Here is a 20,486-nt window from a genome sequence, read left to right as displayed (position 1 = left end):
GCATTATATTTTCTATAACTAAAAATAATCTTTAGTCATGAAATTCCATGTATAAATCATAACCTAGGTAATAAAACTACAGTACATCTGAAACATAAATGGCAGCAGAAATAAAATAAAGATGGGCAGAAATAAAGTATGTAACCTTTCTAATAAAAACTACAGTATAGTTCAATAAATAAATTGTACTTCGTATGTACATATAAAACAAATACTTCATATGATGGTGGCCTTTACCTGTAAACCATGTTCTAAAACAATTGGGATGATAGTCTTGGAATCAAAGTAATCAGAGATGAATAAAATAATTTCATAAATTTCATCAGCTCATCATAACAACCCAAAAGGGAACATTTAATACTTGAAAAATTACAAACATTATTATTTATTTCTAAGCTAGCACCTTTTCCACCAATGGTTTAATTTATTTCCCACATACACATACATGAGACATCCCTAGATGATGAAAGCCTGGCCTGATGTATACATTTTTTTTTTTCTTCTTATTATTAAATAATACTCTGTAATGTATACTAATAATTTGTATGAATTGAACTTACGAAAACTTGTACTCCGTCTATTATCTTTTGATATACTCAGATATCGTAGGCTAGTATTAATTCTAGGAAAGGTGGAAAGGTGTAAGAAAAACGGAATGAAAATATGTAGATATTGTAACGGGGTAATAAATAAGATCAAATGGTATAATAGTCAAAAATTGGAATAAAACATAAGTGTATACATAAAAAAAAAATAATAAAAAAAAATCGTAGGGAGTAATTACCCATCGAAATTAATTAATCATAATCAAGAAAAATTTATGAATTGAAGAAAGTTAAGATACACATGTGAATATGGAATTCATGGAATTATCCAATAAAAGCATCTTTAGGAGGCCAGGCTGGATCAATTGCTGTACATATTCACACAATCACACCTTTAACCAGTTACGAAACCACTAGTAGTCTAGTATAAACGTTGCGTTAAACTAATATTTCCGATAAACTAAAGACAGTAATAGTACAAGAAGAAGAATATATTGAATTGATGAAAAAATGTTTAGTGTACTGGGAGGAGAATCTATTGATGAATTAATAAAAACATGTTTAGTTTGAATTAATGAAGAAAAAAAGAAAGTTTTGCTAGGGTTTTATCAACATAACTGTCATAATCAAATTTAGTTAAAAAATGGCTGACCATCCTCTCTCTATTTCTTCTCTCACTAGCTAAGAGGTGTTGAAGGTCATAATCAAAGAAAGCTAGCAAACTTGCTACATTCTAGAAGTTTGTTGTTGAACAACAAAGAATTAAAAAAGAAGAGATTTGGTTGTGATGGAAGAGGTTGAAAATTTAAACATAATACATTATGTTTGTTTGTTAGAACAAAGCATATAATATTATATATATAAACTATTAATTAGTTGATGAGGTTACATTTATTTATTCTATTTACAAGACACAATAGTATAGGATAAGTATGACCTTATGAGTGTATCAAGAGTCCCATAATATAAACCGCCCAAAAAAGAAAGACAAAACGAAAAACACACACCACTTTACTTAAGCTTGGTTTATACTATATCTTTGTCCGCCTATAAAGCTGCCTCACTTTTCCTAGCTTCTCCTTTCTATTTATTTTACTCTTTGCAGATAAACTTATTACGCGTATTATTGTTAGCTGATACATTTCATTTATCACGTTCATAATTCTATTCAATTGTTATATTTACTATTTAGCATAGAGTATGAACTATAAGATATAGTAAAATTTTCACGGTTCTTATAATAGTATGAACTAAGTTGATATCAATAATTAACCCTATATAAAATCGAGTGATAGAGAAATTGCATGAAATGATCGATCAATCATGCATAAAATGGAGAAATATCTCTAAAATTTTCACTATAGTAAAAAAATATTTTAAAAGTGGTATATATTGTAAAATTATGTATTAAGAGAAACACAAAATGATTAGAGAAATACAAAATGATTTCACATAAATCATGCATAAAATGAAATAAAAAAAAAAAAAAATTAGAAAAAGTATTTTTAATTCTAATCAGAGTTTGTATTTAATTTCATTATTTTTTTTAATTATTTACTATTGTGTATATGATTAGTTGATTACTATGTCACAACCTTATTACTTTACAACATTTATAGCCTTGTAGGTAATTTCACAAAAGTACATACTACCTCCGTTTCATGTTTTTTGCAACTTTGGGCATTATTTGTGAGATATAAAATATTGCAAAGTTGCAAAAAACATGAAAAAGAGTTAGTAATAAAAACTATGTATAACACTTATATGTCAAATAGAGTTGATCATAAAAAGGATAAATAATTCTGCCTTTCCAAAAAAAAAAAAAAAAAAAAAAAAAAAAAAGGGACAAACAATTCTAAATTAACGAACTTATATTATTCCATTGTTTTTTTGAGGAAACATTATTCCATCTTTTGTAATCCTTTATTCCTTATATTAATTGAACTCATGTGTCAAAAAAAAAAAAAAAAAAAAAATCGTGTAGATAATTTCCATGCTATGGAGACAAAGCGTGCTGCTATTGTCTCTTATTTCAAGTTTAGTTCCTTTATTTTATTGAGACCATTCTTAGTTTATATATGCATCAAATACCTCAAAAAGCATGTGGAGTTAATCTTATTTTTAAGGGAAAGTGAGATTGTGTGTTTGCGAGCTAAATCGAAGTTATTTTGTATTTACCCAATTCATAGACTATAACAACTACGAGTAGTAGTCAACTAGGTATATATGTATTTGCTAGCTAAATCGAAGTTATTTGTACTAAGCTATGAGTTTATTCACTTCTCGATCTCTTTACGTTGCAAGTAGAGTTTTCCGATCCACCCTAGGGCCGATGTAATGAGTATGCTACATAGACCACATTTCATATTATTTCTAACACTTTATTATGGCGTGTGTGGAGTGCATGCATGTTGTGCACGCGTTTGATCATTAAAATTTTCAAATAACTAAGGATTACAGCCTTACAGGACGGTTTATAGAAGATACTAATCAAACCCATATTATATCGATCTTTAGAAAAGTAACTTAATTGATAAATGCCAACATAAATAAAGGTTGCTAGCTTAACACTCCTTAAATCTTATCTGAAAGTAATACAATATTAACCTAATTGAATGACCTGTGCTCTGAAGTATAGTTCTTGATTCTTCATTTTTTTCAGCTAAGCAACTTTTTATCATAGTTTAACCATTGTAAGTGGGTGAAATCATATCTTAATTTCATTAATACTTGTTTAGGTATACCCAACATAGTATAACCTGCCATTTGGAGCAATATTATCCATTCACAACCTTAATAAATTATTTCTGCTTAGTTTTTTGCATAAAGCTCTTTTCTTAAATATTATTATCATTACAACAATGTATGATACGATGCACCAAATTTAAGAAATAATTAAATTTAGCAACTTAAAAAAAAAAAAAAAAAAAAAAAAAAAAAAAAAAAAAAAAAAAAAAAAAAAAAACTATAAGAATAATATATACTTTTTGACAAAAGAATAATATATACTTGTAGTAAATTACAATCAGAAATACATTTTTAGGTATATAAGCTGGTAACAGCAACCTGCCACATGTAGCTAAATAGACCACAAGACCAATAAAAAATTTTAATAAAATTGGTAAATTTCTTTTTCATGTTAATGTATGATTAAATCCATAGAATAAAATAATTAATAAGTTAATAATTCTGTAAAAAATATAAATGGAGTATTACTTTTACGTTTAGTTAAGTTTATAGCAGAATCTTGCGCTAGATCCTATGAAAAACCTTTTAACACGCGATGCCTCGAATTTCTTCATACAACCAAAAACAAGACAATGATGTAAGATTATGTGACATCTCCTAATTTATTTTTAAAAATATTATAAAGTGACAAACCCTCACTTTTAGGACTAATTTTTGGCCATATATTGTCTTTCTTGGTGATTACTACATTTATTTTTATTGTTCTTACTTCATTAATATTCAATTGGTTCTTTTTGTTATTTTATATAGCCTTTAATTAATTTATATGTTCTTTTCAATGAACTAGAATGGATCAAAAGGGGGTCCATTTGATTATATTCATTAAGTTATTGGGTACTAATTTAACATCATATATTTTTTTTTTCTTCTGAGCTTTAGGGTATAATAGTATTACAAAATACAAATAGATAAGGGGAAATTTGAACATGTAACCTATTGTAAACAGACTTTTATGGTATATATGCACTAGCTTAATTGTAATAATAGATACATTTCAAGATAGGATTCATTCATATTTAAATATTGTTATTGTCTTTTTCAAATATATTAAGGATGTTATTGCTTACTAATATTAGTATATTGCAAAGAAACTTGGACGGTTGGTTAAGGAAGATTGTAATGATTAAGGAAGATTATTTTTGTGTTTTTCTTTTTTGGTCTCTATGATGTGGTAGGACCACTCCAGGAGCTTGTTTGTTGAATTGAAGGATGAGCCATAACTAAGTTGTTACAAACTCTCCACTTTGTCTACTTTCATGGTAATTAAACTACATTTTTTCCTAACAAATTAAAATGAGAATCCAAAGTTTAAACTTGGAAGTGTGTTATCAAAAATATTGATCAACTTCTAACATAATCAATCATCTTCATTCGTAAAATTATTTAATACACTTCAAAGCATAGGTTAACAATAACGCGAAATATGAGGATTAAGTGTAAAAAGAAATCAAAGCGAAGCATTTATTTTAATCTTATACTTTATACATTGTTACTTTAAAATTTATAATTGTACATGAATTAGCTTAATTTTATCAAGAACAATTGACCGACCAATATAGTGTAGATGTCTTATCACAAAATAGAACGAAAAAAGGTCAAAACCTAGCTAATTAGAGAATTAGTGGCAAATCAAATCTAGAGGCCCACGAGATTAGTGACGAACCGGCCAGATGAAGATATTTTGGACATAAAATGAAATTGACAAAAAAAAAAAAAAAAAAAAAAGGAAAAAAAAAAAAACAAAAAAAGAAAAAAACAATTACTGTATAATAGTAATACAGTAGTAATATTTGGCATACTAATATATTAATTGTGAATATAATTGATGATAGTAAAGTTTTGGGTGAGACGGACTCACGTGAGTCTACTATCATGTTTTTGGTGTTGCGGGTCTCGCGATCGAGTTTAGTTAACCCGCGCCTTTTTATTGGACTTTTGTTATTGAGCCCGGTCTCACGTGAGTCTGGTCTCACACAAAACCTTTTGATTAATGATAGTTTACTATTTTGCGCACTATCTTGTTACTTGAGCAAACATGAAATGATTTCCATTAACCAAAACTCGTTTTCTTATAACGGAAAGTGCATTTGAACGCTAGTGATGATGCTTCCTCAAAAATGCGGCGGTCATAATCTCTTCAACAAATTTGTTAAACTCAACAATAATGTGTAGAGATTATTTTCCTAAAAATAAAAAAATAAAAAAAAAATTATTAGAGATTATACATCCGCGACTGAAAATAAACCCAAACTGAAAATACAATTTTTTTTTTTTTTTGATGAAAACCAGAAATAAATGTCTCCCTACGTTTATTAATAATGTAACCAAATTGTTGGTCGTCGGATTTTTACTTATTTTACTTTATTTTTTTAACAATGGTTAAAATATAATTTTTATTTATGAAACCAAATAATAAACTCCATGTTTCATGATACAAGTGTATAAACAATTATAAAATATACTCATATAATGTATTCAATGTTTTACTTCATGTGATCACAATAATATTGTAGGCACACAGAAACATGATTCTAAGGCATCAATTACAGAAGAAACTTGTTCTTCAAAACATATAGGATTGTCTAAATATTATTGTCTTCTTGTAATTGATATCTCTCATTATAGGAAGTATATATGTAACTGTTGTTGCTCTTGAAAATTAAAGATATTACACTATTTAATTTTCTCTTGATCAATTAGTAATTGAGCTCTTTTATAATTATTTTTTTTTTTTAAAAAAGCATAATTTAAATTCATTTGCCATGGATTTTGTCTAAACTGGTTCTTTTTACAATGGATAAAATATTTGAGGAAATTAAAATTCGTTAAAAAAGTGGAATGTGGTCTATGTGGATAGCCAATATATAAGTCTGGTAAGCTACTTCGTCATCTCTAATAATTCACCATTAGTTGTTATTGACACAATATATAAAAACTTTCACATTACACATAGTCTCATATAACTTGGGACTCCCTGTAAGTAAGTAATTAAGGACATCTCAAAAATAATATTGTGAGTCCAATCACTTTAAGGTTCAAAGAAAATAATACAAATCTCTTTCAAAGAATGATATTATTTGTCACTTTAAGATACAAATTGTAAAAATATTAAATGAATAATACCACTAACACTTTTCTTATATATTTTTCAAGGTTGATAGTAACAAATATGGATAAAGGATTAAGACATAGGCCAAGAGGGTACGGTACCCTAATAAAATACTAAAAATTAGACTAACCTTTCGAAGTATAGTAGATGACAAACCCAAAATCCAGGGCAAAAGAAGGTTTTATAACTTCTCTTTGACTCATATGAGGTAATGTCTACAAAACATAGAGAAAATAACATAAAAATATATTTATGAAGATGACAAAATTACTAATCATTAGTTGCATGATGTGGACAGGCCAGGTAAGAATATCTGACATGTCCTCCACGTGGCAATCGACCGAGGGTGACAAGTAAGCAAAGGGCGGCGTACCAAACAGACAAACAAGAGTTGGAACATATACTGTTTGTTTATGAAAAAAAGGAGGGGGGTGGCCAAAAGGAGAAGAAACTATTGGATAGTTTAATTTTAAAGTTTAGTTTTTTTTTTTCATTTCCTTTTTAACCTTTATTTCAAGGATTTTATGGTAAAATAACATAGGATAGGTGTTGATTTCTCTTAAAGGTAATTAAGGAGAAAGTCCTACCGAGTCAAAACCTCACACTGATCAATTTAATTCGAGTAAACAGGAAATAATGTTTAACGTAATTTAATGGTATGGGCCGGGTATGTAAGAGAATTTTTTCCTAGGAAAATAATGTTTAATGTAACTTGATGGTTGTGAAATGCAAATCTTTCCACTACGCCATACTCTATCTGGTAACGTAAGATGTTGATAGGAGGGAGTGTAACTATATAAGAGAAAGGATACATAGTCTTAAAACACAAAATTTACGGTGGAAGTTAAAAGAAAGACAATTTGGAGAGAGAGAGAAAGGGGGGTGGCGTGAAAAAGATTAGGGTGAGACGCCGTCCAAAATATACAAGTAAAAGGCTTAGAGCAATCTGCTAACCCCATGCGTAATTGATAACTACACCTCATCTCTTTCACCTTCCTCTTTTTTACTACTTATAAACCTATCCTCCAGGTTTATTTATATATATATATATACACATGATATAGATCATTGTTCTTTTTCTCCAAGACATATTTTTATTCATCATCTCTAAGCTAAGCTTGCTAGCTAGGTACCTTAGCTTGCTCTCACATATATTGATCAAGTCGGAACGAGTTAATTGGATCATCATAACCATTCACCGCGATTCAAATAGAGAAGAAGAGGAGGCAGAAGAAAGACAAGATTATTCTAAGCTAGGACGTACAACATACACACAGATTTCATTCATTTCTTTGGTTAGTTCTCATTTCTTAATTAACTACTTGATAACTACGTACTCTTAGCTTTGTTAGTCCTTTGAGGGTATTAAGTTGATCGTTTCTTAGCATGATACTCTTGGGAATAGAAAGATCTAATCAAGGATGGAGGTTAGATTATACGACATATACAATTTACTTTATTACTAGCTTCTTTAATTTACTTAATTACTAGCTTCTTTAATTTGTAAATGTATAAGGTTTTAAAATTTGAATTGTATGAAGACGGAGTGAGTTTCAGTATGTGTTTTAGGATCATTTTCAATTAATAGATCAACAAAACTTATAATAACATAATTCCTTATAATTTTGTTTGAGTGAGAGTAATTAATCGAGTTTGTTTTAATATAGCCACATACATATACGTCGAGTAGTTTAAACCTGCTCATTGTTCACACTTGACCACTTTGTATATGTCAAGCAATATAACTAAGATATATAGCATGTTTGTATTTAATCAAAGTTTAAAGACGGTTATCTTTTAACACCCAAGAAATAAATATATTTAGTGGGATAATACATACTTCATACATTATTGTCAATCAATCTTATGTAGATTTTTATTGGTGCACTGCATGGCTCAAACTAGATTACGGTAATTATGTTTGACATTGACTTATACACATACGATAGATTTTTGAAAGAGAAAGGTGGTGGGTAAATGATGTATATATATGTATATATGAATATTATGGTAATAATAAAGATATACTAAACAAATAAAAATAAAATTAAAGCTATTATTGGCAGCGTATATGAATGTAGTGCACTCTACTCAAAAGACAACTCAACGTGCGTGCTTAATGCTTCAGTGTTTCTGCCAAAGTCAATATTTTCGGCTCCTTTTTTTTTTTTTTTTTTTTTTAACCCTCATGCATATACTACTCTACTTGAATAAAATTAAATCCTCCAAAATTTAATTTATTTCAACGGTATATTATTTATTTTTTTATTTGGTAGGTCATATAAATTTGTTGATTGGCTATAAACTTAGGTATAGGACCATTATAATGAATTTGGTCCACTGAAAGTGCATTTATAACCAAAATGCATATGATATCATGATTGTTTATTTACCATGCATGAAAATTTCATGTGTTGCAATAGTTCTTTCCACTTTCTTAAGGTCAAGCATGTTGTCCTATTTTATTTTATGCCTTTTTTAAGGTTAGTTTATTTATGTACGAATGAAGTATAATCGATAGATTGTATATGTGTGATAAACAAATTAGTTTTTCTTGCCCCGAATACTTTTAAATAACATGTATAGGCTTGGAAAAACCTTATGATTCATTTTTTTTTTCCCTATAATTGCATATATATACATCTTGTAATTGTAAAGATAGACATATATGAGGCTGAATTTAGGAAATATTCGATAAAGCTATGCAAGAAATTAAAGTAATTAAGTTGACGTACAATAACATCGATTCATATATTTGTATCATCGTTTCTATTATGTATACCTAAGAGACTATTAGCATGTTTCTATTTACGGAGTATTATTTATGTTTTAGAATTTACTATAAGTAAAATGTTGTTTTACTTTAGTATTATAGTAGTAGTAATTATCAATATATTGATGCAATGTAATTATTAATATCCTTGATGAATAGCAAATCATAGTTTTGTTACATCATTCAATTATCTTATTAATTAAATTTTGGATTTGATTTACAGAATTATAATTGGAAATGAATCATACCGAATTATGTGTTCCACCGGGATTTAGATTTCATCCCACAGAAGAAGAATTAGTGGGGTACTATCTCAAGGGAAAGGTCAACTCCCTCAAATTCGATCGAGATGTCATCATTGAAATTGATCTTTACAGGATGGAACCTTGGGACATCCAAGGTATGTATTTGACTTCCTATATACTCTTAATATTTATATGCACTACTCGATAATACAATCGTCTATTAAGATATTCTCATTCTGTTCTTTTTTGTTCTACCCACGTTACTTACGTTCTGTAGATGTTCAATAAAATGATTGTATACATATTATTCGTATATGTGACGTTATCTAATTATCTCCTAGGAGTAGATCGACATAGCAATCTTAAGTTTATTGTTGTGAGTCAACTTGTCTTTGCTTAGTGTTCAGACCCTCAATATTAATCACTAGCGTAGTAATATTCAATTATCTCCTAGGAGTAGATAGACATAGCTATCCTAAGTTTATTTTTGTGAGTCAACTTGTCTTTGCTTAGTGTTCAGACCCTCAATATTAATCACTAGTGTAGTAATAAACTTTAATTCATGGTAGAAATAATTTAAAGTAGGAGTACCACCTTTGATCTCAATGTTTAGACCCTTTTTTATATGGTGCAGATAAATGCAAGTTGGGATATGATGAACGTAATGAATGGTACTTCTTCAGCCACAAAGACAGGAAGTACCCTACCGGATCTCGTACAAATAGGGCCACGGCGGCCGGATTTTGGAAGGCCACTGGGAGAGATAAGGCGGTGTTATCCAAGAATAACATCATAGGGATGAGAAAGACCCTTGTCTTCTACAAAGGCCGTGCTCCTAATGGCAGGAAAACTGATTGGATTATGCATGAATATCGTCTTCAAACTTCTGAACATGCTCCTCCTCAGGCAAGTCCTTGTGATTTTTATTGCCCATATCAAAAATTACATTATATGACTTACTACGTAACGTATATTTAATAACCTACCATAGGTAAAAATATATACATACAAATATTAATAAGGAGTCGCCTTTATTTATCTTTATAAATTAATAGTAGTGATTCCTGCGCAAATTATTTCATGCATTTGAGAGTATCCAAGATGGTGTTCTGGGTTTAGTATGTGCACAATATTCAAATTCGAGTTGTGCACATGTTGGACTTAGAGCACACACCATCGATCCTATGCATGAGCTCCTAGGTGCAACATATAAATGTTAATAAATGTAGCTATACTTAAAACCTTTGAGACAAGTACGTACTATAAAGAGTTTGACTAATAAAAAGAGGATTGAATATTGCAGGAAGAAGGATGGGTGGTATGCCGAGCATTTAAGAAACCAAGTCCAAGTCACAAGCAAGGATTTGAAGCATGGAGTCATCATCAAAATCAGTACTACTACATGAGAAATAACAACTATGATAGACACATTGGTTCTCCATCAATCCAAGATACATCAAGCCCTAATACCGATCCATCCGATTCTATAAACCAATGTCACACAAACTTCCACAACCCTCAAACACAACCCATGCAGCAGCTTCCTTACACTAATTTCAACCCGGAATTGATAATCGAAAACCAACTGATCATCGACCTCCCTCGATTGGATAGTCCGTCTCTTTCGACAAGCTTTGCAACAAAAGAAGCATATAAACATCATCAACAAAGTGGTGGAATAGTTAATGAGGAACATCATCATAATGACCATGATAGTAGCAACAAGTGGGAAATATTGGATAATTTGCTAGGAAATTCATCATCATTTTCTAATAATGATCTACCAAACATGCACTTAGTTCCTCATGATTATAAACTAGAGGTTCAGAATCAACTTGGAAGTTTTCTCGAATGCTTTCCAAACTTATAGCAAAGCTCAATTCATCCATAATACTTCAACCGTCATCAAAAGAAAAAAAAAAGGAGAAAACAAAAAAATATATATCAATATAAATATATACGTAGTACTTTGTGTTTTAGACAAAATTTAATTTCATGTGTGTTTCATAAAAAAAAAAAAAAAAAACAAGGACAAACTTTCATGTGCATGTTAATAAGGCATGCTATATATTATTACAAATGTAACTTCTCTTTCTTTCTTTTTATTTTTTATTTTTAATTTTTTTTTATTTTTTATTTTTTAACTAATTGTATTCTCATGTAAAGTTAATTAGTAGGGTTTGTTGAATTTGTCAAACCCCTAAAAATTTATCCAAGTTTCTAATGTGACTAGTGAAATGGCTTACGTGCTTTGCTTATCGATACGCACATATATCAAAAAAAAAAAAAAAATCTATCGTAATAGTCTATTCTTAAAATGATTATCACTATACTAATTATCTTTATTGGCTAATTTTTTTTAATTATTTAATGTCAAAAATAATTATATCTTTGCCTTAATATGATATAATAGGTTTACTAATAAAATTATGGAAAATAATCCAACTATAAATTTCACTCAAGCTCTTTATTTTCAGTACCCTTTATTAATCTAATGATTTCACCATTTTCTCTTAAGTATCATACTCATCATCATCTTCGTCCTTAATTTTTTCTTTATCCTCGTCCCTGGCATTGGAGTCACTACTGTACTCTGAATCTTCGTCAGAGGTTCTCGTTTCACTGGACACTATATTATATTATCAGGGTCAGTTGGGTCGATCTAGTGGTCATGTTTGTTTCTGTTTCTACGTCATTTTCAAGTGTAGTGTTTTCTTGAGCATTGGAGAGATTTCTTAGGCGTTATTTATATTGTGGGAGAAACAAGATTAGATAACCCTTAGTACTTATTATCTACGTAGATAATCACAAGTCAGCCAAGTCAAAATCATATTAATCAAATATCACTACAAATATAGCATATACAAAATTTAGACTAGTTAAACTTGAGCATATAACCTTACATATACTGATAGCACACGACATGCTATTTTCTCATTGACGTTATGTAATGTTAGTTTTAAGAGTTATTATATAGTAGCTTATCTATATTATTTTTAATGAGATGTTCAAATCAATATGAAATAAATTATATTAAAATTATTTATAAAATAAACAAATTACATGAAACCATTTTAGAGCAAACAACACCTCACAATGCACTCTCGCAAGATCTCCTTTTCTATCAACGGATTGATATAAAAAAATCATATATGAAACACCTTTGCCGCGAAATATGAACAAAATAGTGTTATAGTAAATAATGACATTTTAATAAATGAAATCGGATTGATAGAGCTAGGACTTGATCAGGAAAATAAGTCTAAAATTTATACCGGCTGATTTGAATTGGTTTTAAAATATGTTATTGATTATTTTTGGCAATTTAAATAATATAATGAAAAAATTGAGAAAAAACAAAATTTTTTAATGATTTTTTTTTTTTGTGAGTATAACGTGAAAAAAGCTTTAAAAAAATAGGAAATTATATGTGATGACCTCAAGGTTTTAATTATTTATATGGAAGACGCATTTTTTTGAGTTTTATGTAGTATCATCCTATCTTTCAAAAAAAAAAAAATGTAGTATCATCCTTAGATTCTTGAAACTCCTAAAGTGGCATATTTGTCATTAAATTTACTAACCAACGCTTAAATGACTCATTATGTAAACTAATTTAATTAAAAGACTAACCTACCCTCAAATATATAATAATTAGACAATTAACCACCACCTCCACACCATCGGCCAACCACCTCATCATCTCCCTCCCCGTGCCTGTAACCTCCCTCTCCCTCCCCGTACCTGCAAGTCTGCAACCCCCTCCCCTTTCCCACCGGCGACCACACATATATATTGCTACATCTATTCTGTATAAAATTTGTATTACATTATTTTTTTGTAATTGCTAATTATGCACACAAGGAGCCACCTGAACGGCTGAACTAGTTACACAGCCTATCCTAATTGGTTACACATGCTTGATCTGTAAGCTTGTATGCAAAAAATTGGTTAAATATCATAACCGATCCTAGATTTGCCGACTTACGCCGTCTTCAAGGCTGCTATTTTCTGCTACGCAGTCCATTCTCGTTGGTACATAGAATAGACCACAACTCTTGATGACATGGTTAATCATAATGTTAATACTTTGATGCAACTAATAACTTGGAAAAATTGTTCAATTATTTATAAAGAAAAAGAATATAGGCTTGCAATCTCACTGAATTTCATAATATTCATCCAACTTTCAGGAACAATTGAAAAATGCTAAGGATATTCACAAGTGAGTATCAGTATGACTGGAGGCCATACATCCAAAATAAACTACTTCATATGTTTACATATACTATAAAGTATAGCAAATGCTACAACCAACATATTGATTCATACAATGGTTAGAAACTTAGAACCAACATCTAAAGTAAAACGAATCTGGGCAGATTACTATTGTAAAGTCCGAAGACATCCGAAGTAGTATATTTGTCACAATCTTAGTCTTTTATAAGTAATCCGCGGATTAAGACTAAGACCTGTAGGTCAATCAAATGTTATATGCGTGATTGTGTCATTCATCTTACGGTCCACAATGACCACAAGTCAACATTTACCTCTTGTCAGCCATAAAATCATACGTAACCAATAGATTTTGGTAATCATCAGCTTCTGTTAGAGCCACGAGGGTACCCGAAACACATCTCACTTATTCATAGGTTCTCTTCCTCTTCAGAATAGCAGGAAATATAATGACAGAACCTATCAGAAAAAGTACAGCCAGTGTTTTGAAATCATACAGATCTTTCACAGACTTCAGCTCCCCAAGCGCAAGGCCAGCCTGAATTTAGGACAAAAGATATATTAGAGACACACATGAAACCAGGAGTGAGCACTGACACCAATCCATGACAAGCAAACCCATTGAACAAATCATGAGATCAAAAGTGAAGAGTTAGGTAATCCACACAATACTAGTGAAAATAAAAACTGAAGCACCCAAAAAAAAAAATAAAGATAACACTCTCTAAGCTAGTTAGCTCAAATACGTATACATATTAATCTATAAGATAGTAACCACTTCTGAACCAGGACTCTAAAATCATCAAGAATGGCTCCAGTATTTGTTACTAAATCTAAAGCTAGGAAGCACGAAAACTTCTAGGACCTTAGGTTTCCCTGTTTGCAAAACCCCACCATTTCTGTGCTAATGGAGCACATAATGGCTGGGATTTGAGGTTTTCACAATTCTGAAAGGTTTTCATTTCGAAACCTGGGCTGTTTCTGTGCCACATAGCACCCCAGACTCCAGGAATGGATAACTTTTCTATTTCTTAACACACAGGAATAAATAACTTTAGTTTGAGGTTCAACAGTAAATGTGTCCAGTTCAAACACTCAAAACTCACCCTCTTTAAACCTTAGATGATCAACTGTCCATGCTACTGAGAATATAAATGACTATATACTTGTGAAGTTAAAAAAAAAAAATTACAGGGTAGGAGGTTGAGAATCTATGCCACGATGGCCTAGGAAAATTTATAGCCTACCCACAATGGCCATTACTTATCAGGTACTTGAACTAACCCGATTGCACAATAAGAACCCCCAATTGTGGAACGATCCATAAGAAGTAAAGCATGAAAGCAAAACATAACATGGACTATCCCATTGTGTTGAAGAAGGCACAGAAGTATGTAGCGTCAACTGCATACAGAGGCAAAAATTATAGATGCAAATGGTTATAGCAACATAAAAGGCAACAAGATCTTTTCCTCAACAACAATTTTTAAATTTAAGGTCAAAGAAGAGTTAATGCATCCTTCACTAGAATGGTGCAGAATCCCTAAATTAAACTTTGCTTGCCCTCTGAAATTGGATTTATATACTACCTCCGGTTCAATTTACTCACAACAAAGGTGTATTATTTGTGAGAAATAAAATATTCGTTATATATATATATATATATATATATATATATATATATATATATATATATATATATATATATATATATATATATATATATATATATATATATATATATATATATATATATATATAACGACCAATTGCTATTCTCAAAGACTATCAAACAGCAAGATTATCTAAAAGCCAAATTTATGCACCTTGTTAAAACATCACAACAGAGACAGATGGCAGTCTGGTACAACTCATCTTGTCATCCACCAAACTACAGATGAAAATGAACAAGTTGACAAACATTCAAGATAGTATACACATGGACCTATTAGATACTACATCTGATATCTCTCATTCGACAATAGTAAGTGAGGACAAAGGAAATAAAAACAGAATAGCAACACACATCATTAAATAACCTCTAAAGCATAATAACAAGAGCAGAATATCAACACACATCTATAAACAACCTCTAATGCACAATAGCCCCGAATTTTTAAGAACCAACAACAAGCCAACCATACATAAAGCAAAGAGGAAGCACTTACCCTCACAGTGATAAATGAGGCTGGAATAAGACCAACAATTGTAGCTAGAAAGAAGACATGAAATGGTATATCTACTATGGGAGACGCCAAGTTGATAAATAGATTGGGAAGGGTTGGGGTGACCCTCAAGAAAAGCATGTAATTCATTAACTTCTCCCTACGCTTTGCTATCTGTAATATTAATCAGAATAAATGTCACAAATACAGAAGACATAAACTCATAATACATCAGTTGAACTCAAATATTTACAATATTATACCTCTCCTTGGAAAAATCTCAATTTTTCAGGCCATAACCAATTAACTATGGGCCTCCCAATCAGCTTAGACAGAAAATAGCAGCATGATGCTCCAGCAGTTGCATTAAACACAACCAGGAGAAGGCCTCTAAAAACACCAAACAGAGCACCAGCCAGCAAGGACATAAAGATAGTCCCAGGAATCATGAAAGTCTGCATGAAGATATATACTGAGCAGTAACCAAGAATGAATTGTGCTGGATGGTCATTTGCGTAAATTGCAAGGTTGTCTCTGAAAAAGTTGCAAAGAGGTTAGTTAAGGAAACTCCAAAAACAGAATGCACACAAGACAGACTGCATTCAATGCACTGAGAGTAGAGAAAAATATACAAGTATTACTTCTATGGCATTTCCGTAACTTTATTTACATAGTGATAAAAAAAAAAAAAAAAAATCATTCTTTCTTGTAGAAAGCAGCAATGCAAAAAGATGAAGTAATCTAACGTTCAAAGCAAGAAATGTCCAGAAAAACTAAGACAAGTAACAAATTGCACACCCATTGAACTTTAAATGGGAAGAAATTCAATCTAAGCTGAATTTAAGTGACGTGTGCTCAACTACTGACCTACTGTAGCTAGTAATAATTCCAAGGACCATCTATGAGTTTATCATTTAATATTAGGAAAATCCTACAGCTCAACCTTGTCTTCTGTGTTGATCGTAATACATTTTTTTTTTTAACCAGTTGATCGTATTACTTGTAACATGCCATAGATGGCATTGTAATTCATAAAGCGCCTAAATCACACTACATAGATAAATGTAATCAAATCAAGGCATGATCCTGACCAGTGTTACCTAGTACACTAAACTCCTTATGTATTGCGTATTATGAAAAACGTAATGGTCAATTTTGGGCTATTTTTGGCCCATTTTGCGCAAATTGCATATTATGAAAAGTGTAATAGATAGTGTATTAGGTAACACTGATCTTGACCACCAAACTTATCATATCGTAATATCAATACCATGACACCACCAACTACAGATACTCTCTTAAGTAGGTTAAGGAGAGATGCTAATGTATGCAATTTGACCCCACAATTACCCCCCCCCCCCCAAGTAAAAAAAAGCAACTTCATACTTGGACTAGGAAACCAATCAACTAACCTACAAATTCACTATATTATGAAGACAAAGATCATTGAATTATACATTATCAAGTATCTTTAAATTTAAAAGGAATCTCTAGTTCACAACTTTGGGCCAAGAGGAAGCCACAAAACACACAAACAGGACTAAAGGAGAAACACCCAGCTTTGTAAGTAACTACACAATCTCTAATGCCAAATTTTGTTTCTGATCCACATAGTTATTGATAACAAAAATCAATTTTGCACTCCCTCCATTACTTAATACTAAACCTCCTAAGAAAGTTATTCTTTGTGTACTTCAAACACAATATTATACGTCACTCAAATTTCAATGCACTGTAACTTGTCTTGATTTAACAAACTGATATGCAACATTACTCGCTGACTTCAAAATTCCAATGCAATAGATAGCAACTCCTTAACCTATGTGCATCAAAGATACTTCTTTTTGAATCAATCTAGTAGCTAATCCTCTCGTTGATCGGGAAAAGGATCCAACACAATCTCAAAACTTAAATTTACAGGAAAATAGGTCATACAATCACATAATCATAACAAGCAACTCGAAGAAGAATTAAACATTGAAATCAACAATAACATGGAATTGTAAACAAAGAAGCAATTGCAATCACTAATAGTAGAGCAAATCATCATAGAAAGAAGAGAAGGAGAGGAGAGAGAAACAATACTTGAGCAATCGAAGATCAGAAATAGTGCGAGGCAACTTAATTTTTCCATACTCAGCAGCAGGCATTTTCATGAAAATGAAGAACAAACCAATGACGAAGACGGAGAACACCGCCATAGCAACAGCTAGCTCCCACCTCGTCAATGGGAACCGACCATCTAATCTCGTCTTCTTGCTCGAAGGCGAATCCTCCATTTTCGCGCTTTCTTCGTCTCTAAATTTCCCTTCATCTCCTCCTCCAATCAAATTTCTTGGTGCCACCATTACTACCTCCTTAATCAACACCGAAAAACCTTCATTTCTGAAACGAATTACAGAAAAACCCTAATTGCATCAGAAATCCAAGCTCCAATTGCACGCATTAACCAATTGAATCGATCAAGGCAGCCCTAAATATTTGGGGATTAATCGAAAACAGTATAATGCGTTGAATCAATCAATAAGATCGAATTCGGAATTCAGATCTTCAAAAATCGAGAGTGGAGAGAGAGAGAAAGGGAGATTTGCAGGGTTTTGGAGATTAACTATTAAAGGGAAAATCTAAAAATGGATCAAGTTCAAACGCTTAATCGTGGAGAAAGTGGTAATGCTGGTGTTTTATTACCGGTGAATATACTCCGGGGGTAGTAAAAGCATGCGTGTGAAGGGATGCGGATCGGGGTTGATACTTGTGGAGAACGATTTTCCTAAAAATTGTTTGAATGTAAAATAATTCTCTATTTAAGCTAGTACTCGTATAAAAACTTAAGAAAATTTGTCCGATATATATGTTCACTATTTTGTATAGAAGGTACCTAGAGCTGTCAAAAACTGATCCAACCCGAAAACTCGACCTGAACAGGCAATTATCTGAACCCAACCTGTACCCGGACAATGGGGTGAAACTAGTGACCTATAACCCAACCTGAACTTGACCATATGTTAACCGACAACCGATTTGATCCAAAACTTTTTGACCTGAACCCGAACCTACTCTCGACCTGAGAGTAACCGTCAACCGATTTAATCTGACCCAACAACAATCTCTACCCAAACTAGTACCCGACCCAATTAGATACGTACCCGAGTCATGGAAGATTTGATAAAATTTATATGCCTTTTGTTCAACTTATATACTGGTACAAATCTGTAAACCCACAATCAGATTCAGCTTTGTATACCTTTTGTTCTCTATTACTCATATATAGGTTTAACAAAAGCTTAATAAAGCTGGTTAAATTATGGAAGGCGTTATTATATAGGTTCAACTTGAGCACATTGATATTTATTGGAATTGAACTTGAACCAAAACCCAACTCAAAACTACCTCGAACCCAAATGTACCATCTATTTACCCACTCAAACCTGACTCACACACAACCCAAACTTAAAATTGAATCTGATCTAAATTTGGCTCGAATTCAAGCTGACATATATCCGAAAAGGTGAACGACCCAGAATAAACTCAACTGAAATTGACTCGACCCGAACTTGAACCTGATATGAGGCTAGATTGACCCGACATAACCAGATCCTAATCTAACCTGAGACATGATTTGACCCAAACCAAATCCGACTTGATTACCGAAATCGACAACTCCACTATAATACACAAAATCGAAGTGATTTAGGAGGTGTAGGGAGCTGGTGTAGGAATTTCATGGAACACTGCGGGATGAATCCCGAGATCATATAATATTGTGTGGACCCATATATACCATTATCCGGAAACGTACATGCCCCGTGAGAGCTTATAGCCAATACAAGAAGTATGTGTGAAAACGAGTAAAATAACCATTTAAGGCAAATTGTATGGTTCCACCAATTAAACTCTCGGAGGGTATTAGGGATCATGGTAAACATCTAGGCAATTTTTATTTTCTGGCAAAAAAAGTCAAAAAATTATAAAATTGAAGGCTATATAATCTTATAAACTTATAAGGTCCTTTTAGACCAATTTAAACATATGAGGTCGTTTTAGAATACTTAAAACATATAGGGTCCATTTAGATCACTTAAAAGTTAAAACATATAAAGTCCTTTCAAACAAAATAGTGAACATACATGTCCCTTTCACACAAATTTTCCAAAAAACTTATTTTATACTTAGTTTTAGAATCAACAATTCAACATCACTCATCACATACTATAATATCATAAGAACCACGTACAAGAAACCAACACTTTCCCCTTATCAATATATCATAAAGGCATAATTTATAAGAAAATCAAATCAAACTGTAACTCAAGAATATTTCACCCCATAATCCTTCATAACCCATATGTGAAACCGAGTATCAGATTTCTTTATGGCATTAAAATAAAGGCAAGAATAAAAAACGCCAAGAAGAACAAGCCTGCATTCCTGTTTCTCTTTCTTTATACCATTAGGCAATGAAATAGGCCAAAATTCTCGGTTTCAAAATGAAATAACCATATACAATCATTATCATCAAGGGAGTCTGAGTATCTATGAGACGAGTCATTCAAGTAAAATGAAACAGTTATAAGTTGGTCTGCTCCCCCTGAAGGCACTGTCAAGATCAATTGCGATGCTTCCCTTTGTGTTGAAGGCTGGGTTGGGGCTGGGACAGTTGCTCGA

At 31.5% G+C, this 20,486-nt stretch overlaps 2 protein-coding genes across 2 annotated transcripts; one reads left to right on the top strand and one right to left on the bottom strand.

Annotated features, from left to right (window-relative positions):
* Positions 1–9,412: 9,412 nt before the first annotated feature.
* LOC145615486 (NAC domain-containing protein 30-like) lies at positions 9,413–11,314 on the top strand. Its single transcript, XM_081670559.1, has 3 exons — positions 9,413–9,575; positions 10,055–10,326; positions 10,724–11,314. Exons 1-3 carry the CDS (start codon positions 9,413–9,415, stop codon positions 11,288–11,290), a joined length of 1,002 nt encoding a protein of 333 aa, XP_081526685.1. The 3' UTR covers positions 11,291–11,314.
* Positions 11,315–13,574: 2,260 nt separating this feature from the next.
* On the bottom strand, positions 13,575–18,580 carry LOC145614758 (putative membrane protein At4g09580). The gene is made up of 4 exons (XM_081669824.1): positions 17,907–18,580; positions 16,085–16,355; positions 15,825–15,995; positions 13,575–14,194 (listed from the first exon to the last, which is right to left on the bottom strand). Exons 1-4 carry the CDS (start codon positions 18,167–18,169, stop codon positions 14,063–14,065), a joined length of 837 nt encoding a protein of 278 aa, XP_081525950.1. The 5' UTR covers positions 18,170–18,580; the 3' UTR covers positions 13,575–14,062.
* Positions 18,581–20,486: the final 1,906 nt, after the last annotated feature.

The sequence above is a fragment of the Chenopodium album genome, chromosome 25, assembly GCF_948465745.1.
Source record: "Chenopodium album chromosome 25, dcCheAlbu1.1, whole genome shotgun sequence".
In the NCBI taxonomy this organism is placed as follows: domain Eukaryota; kingdom Viridiplantae; phylum Streptophyta; class Magnoliopsida; order Caryophyllales; family Amaranthaceae; genus Chenopodium; species Chenopodium album.
Note: the sequence above shows the minus strand (reverse complement) of the source record. Positions and strands in the feature narration are given on the sequence as shown.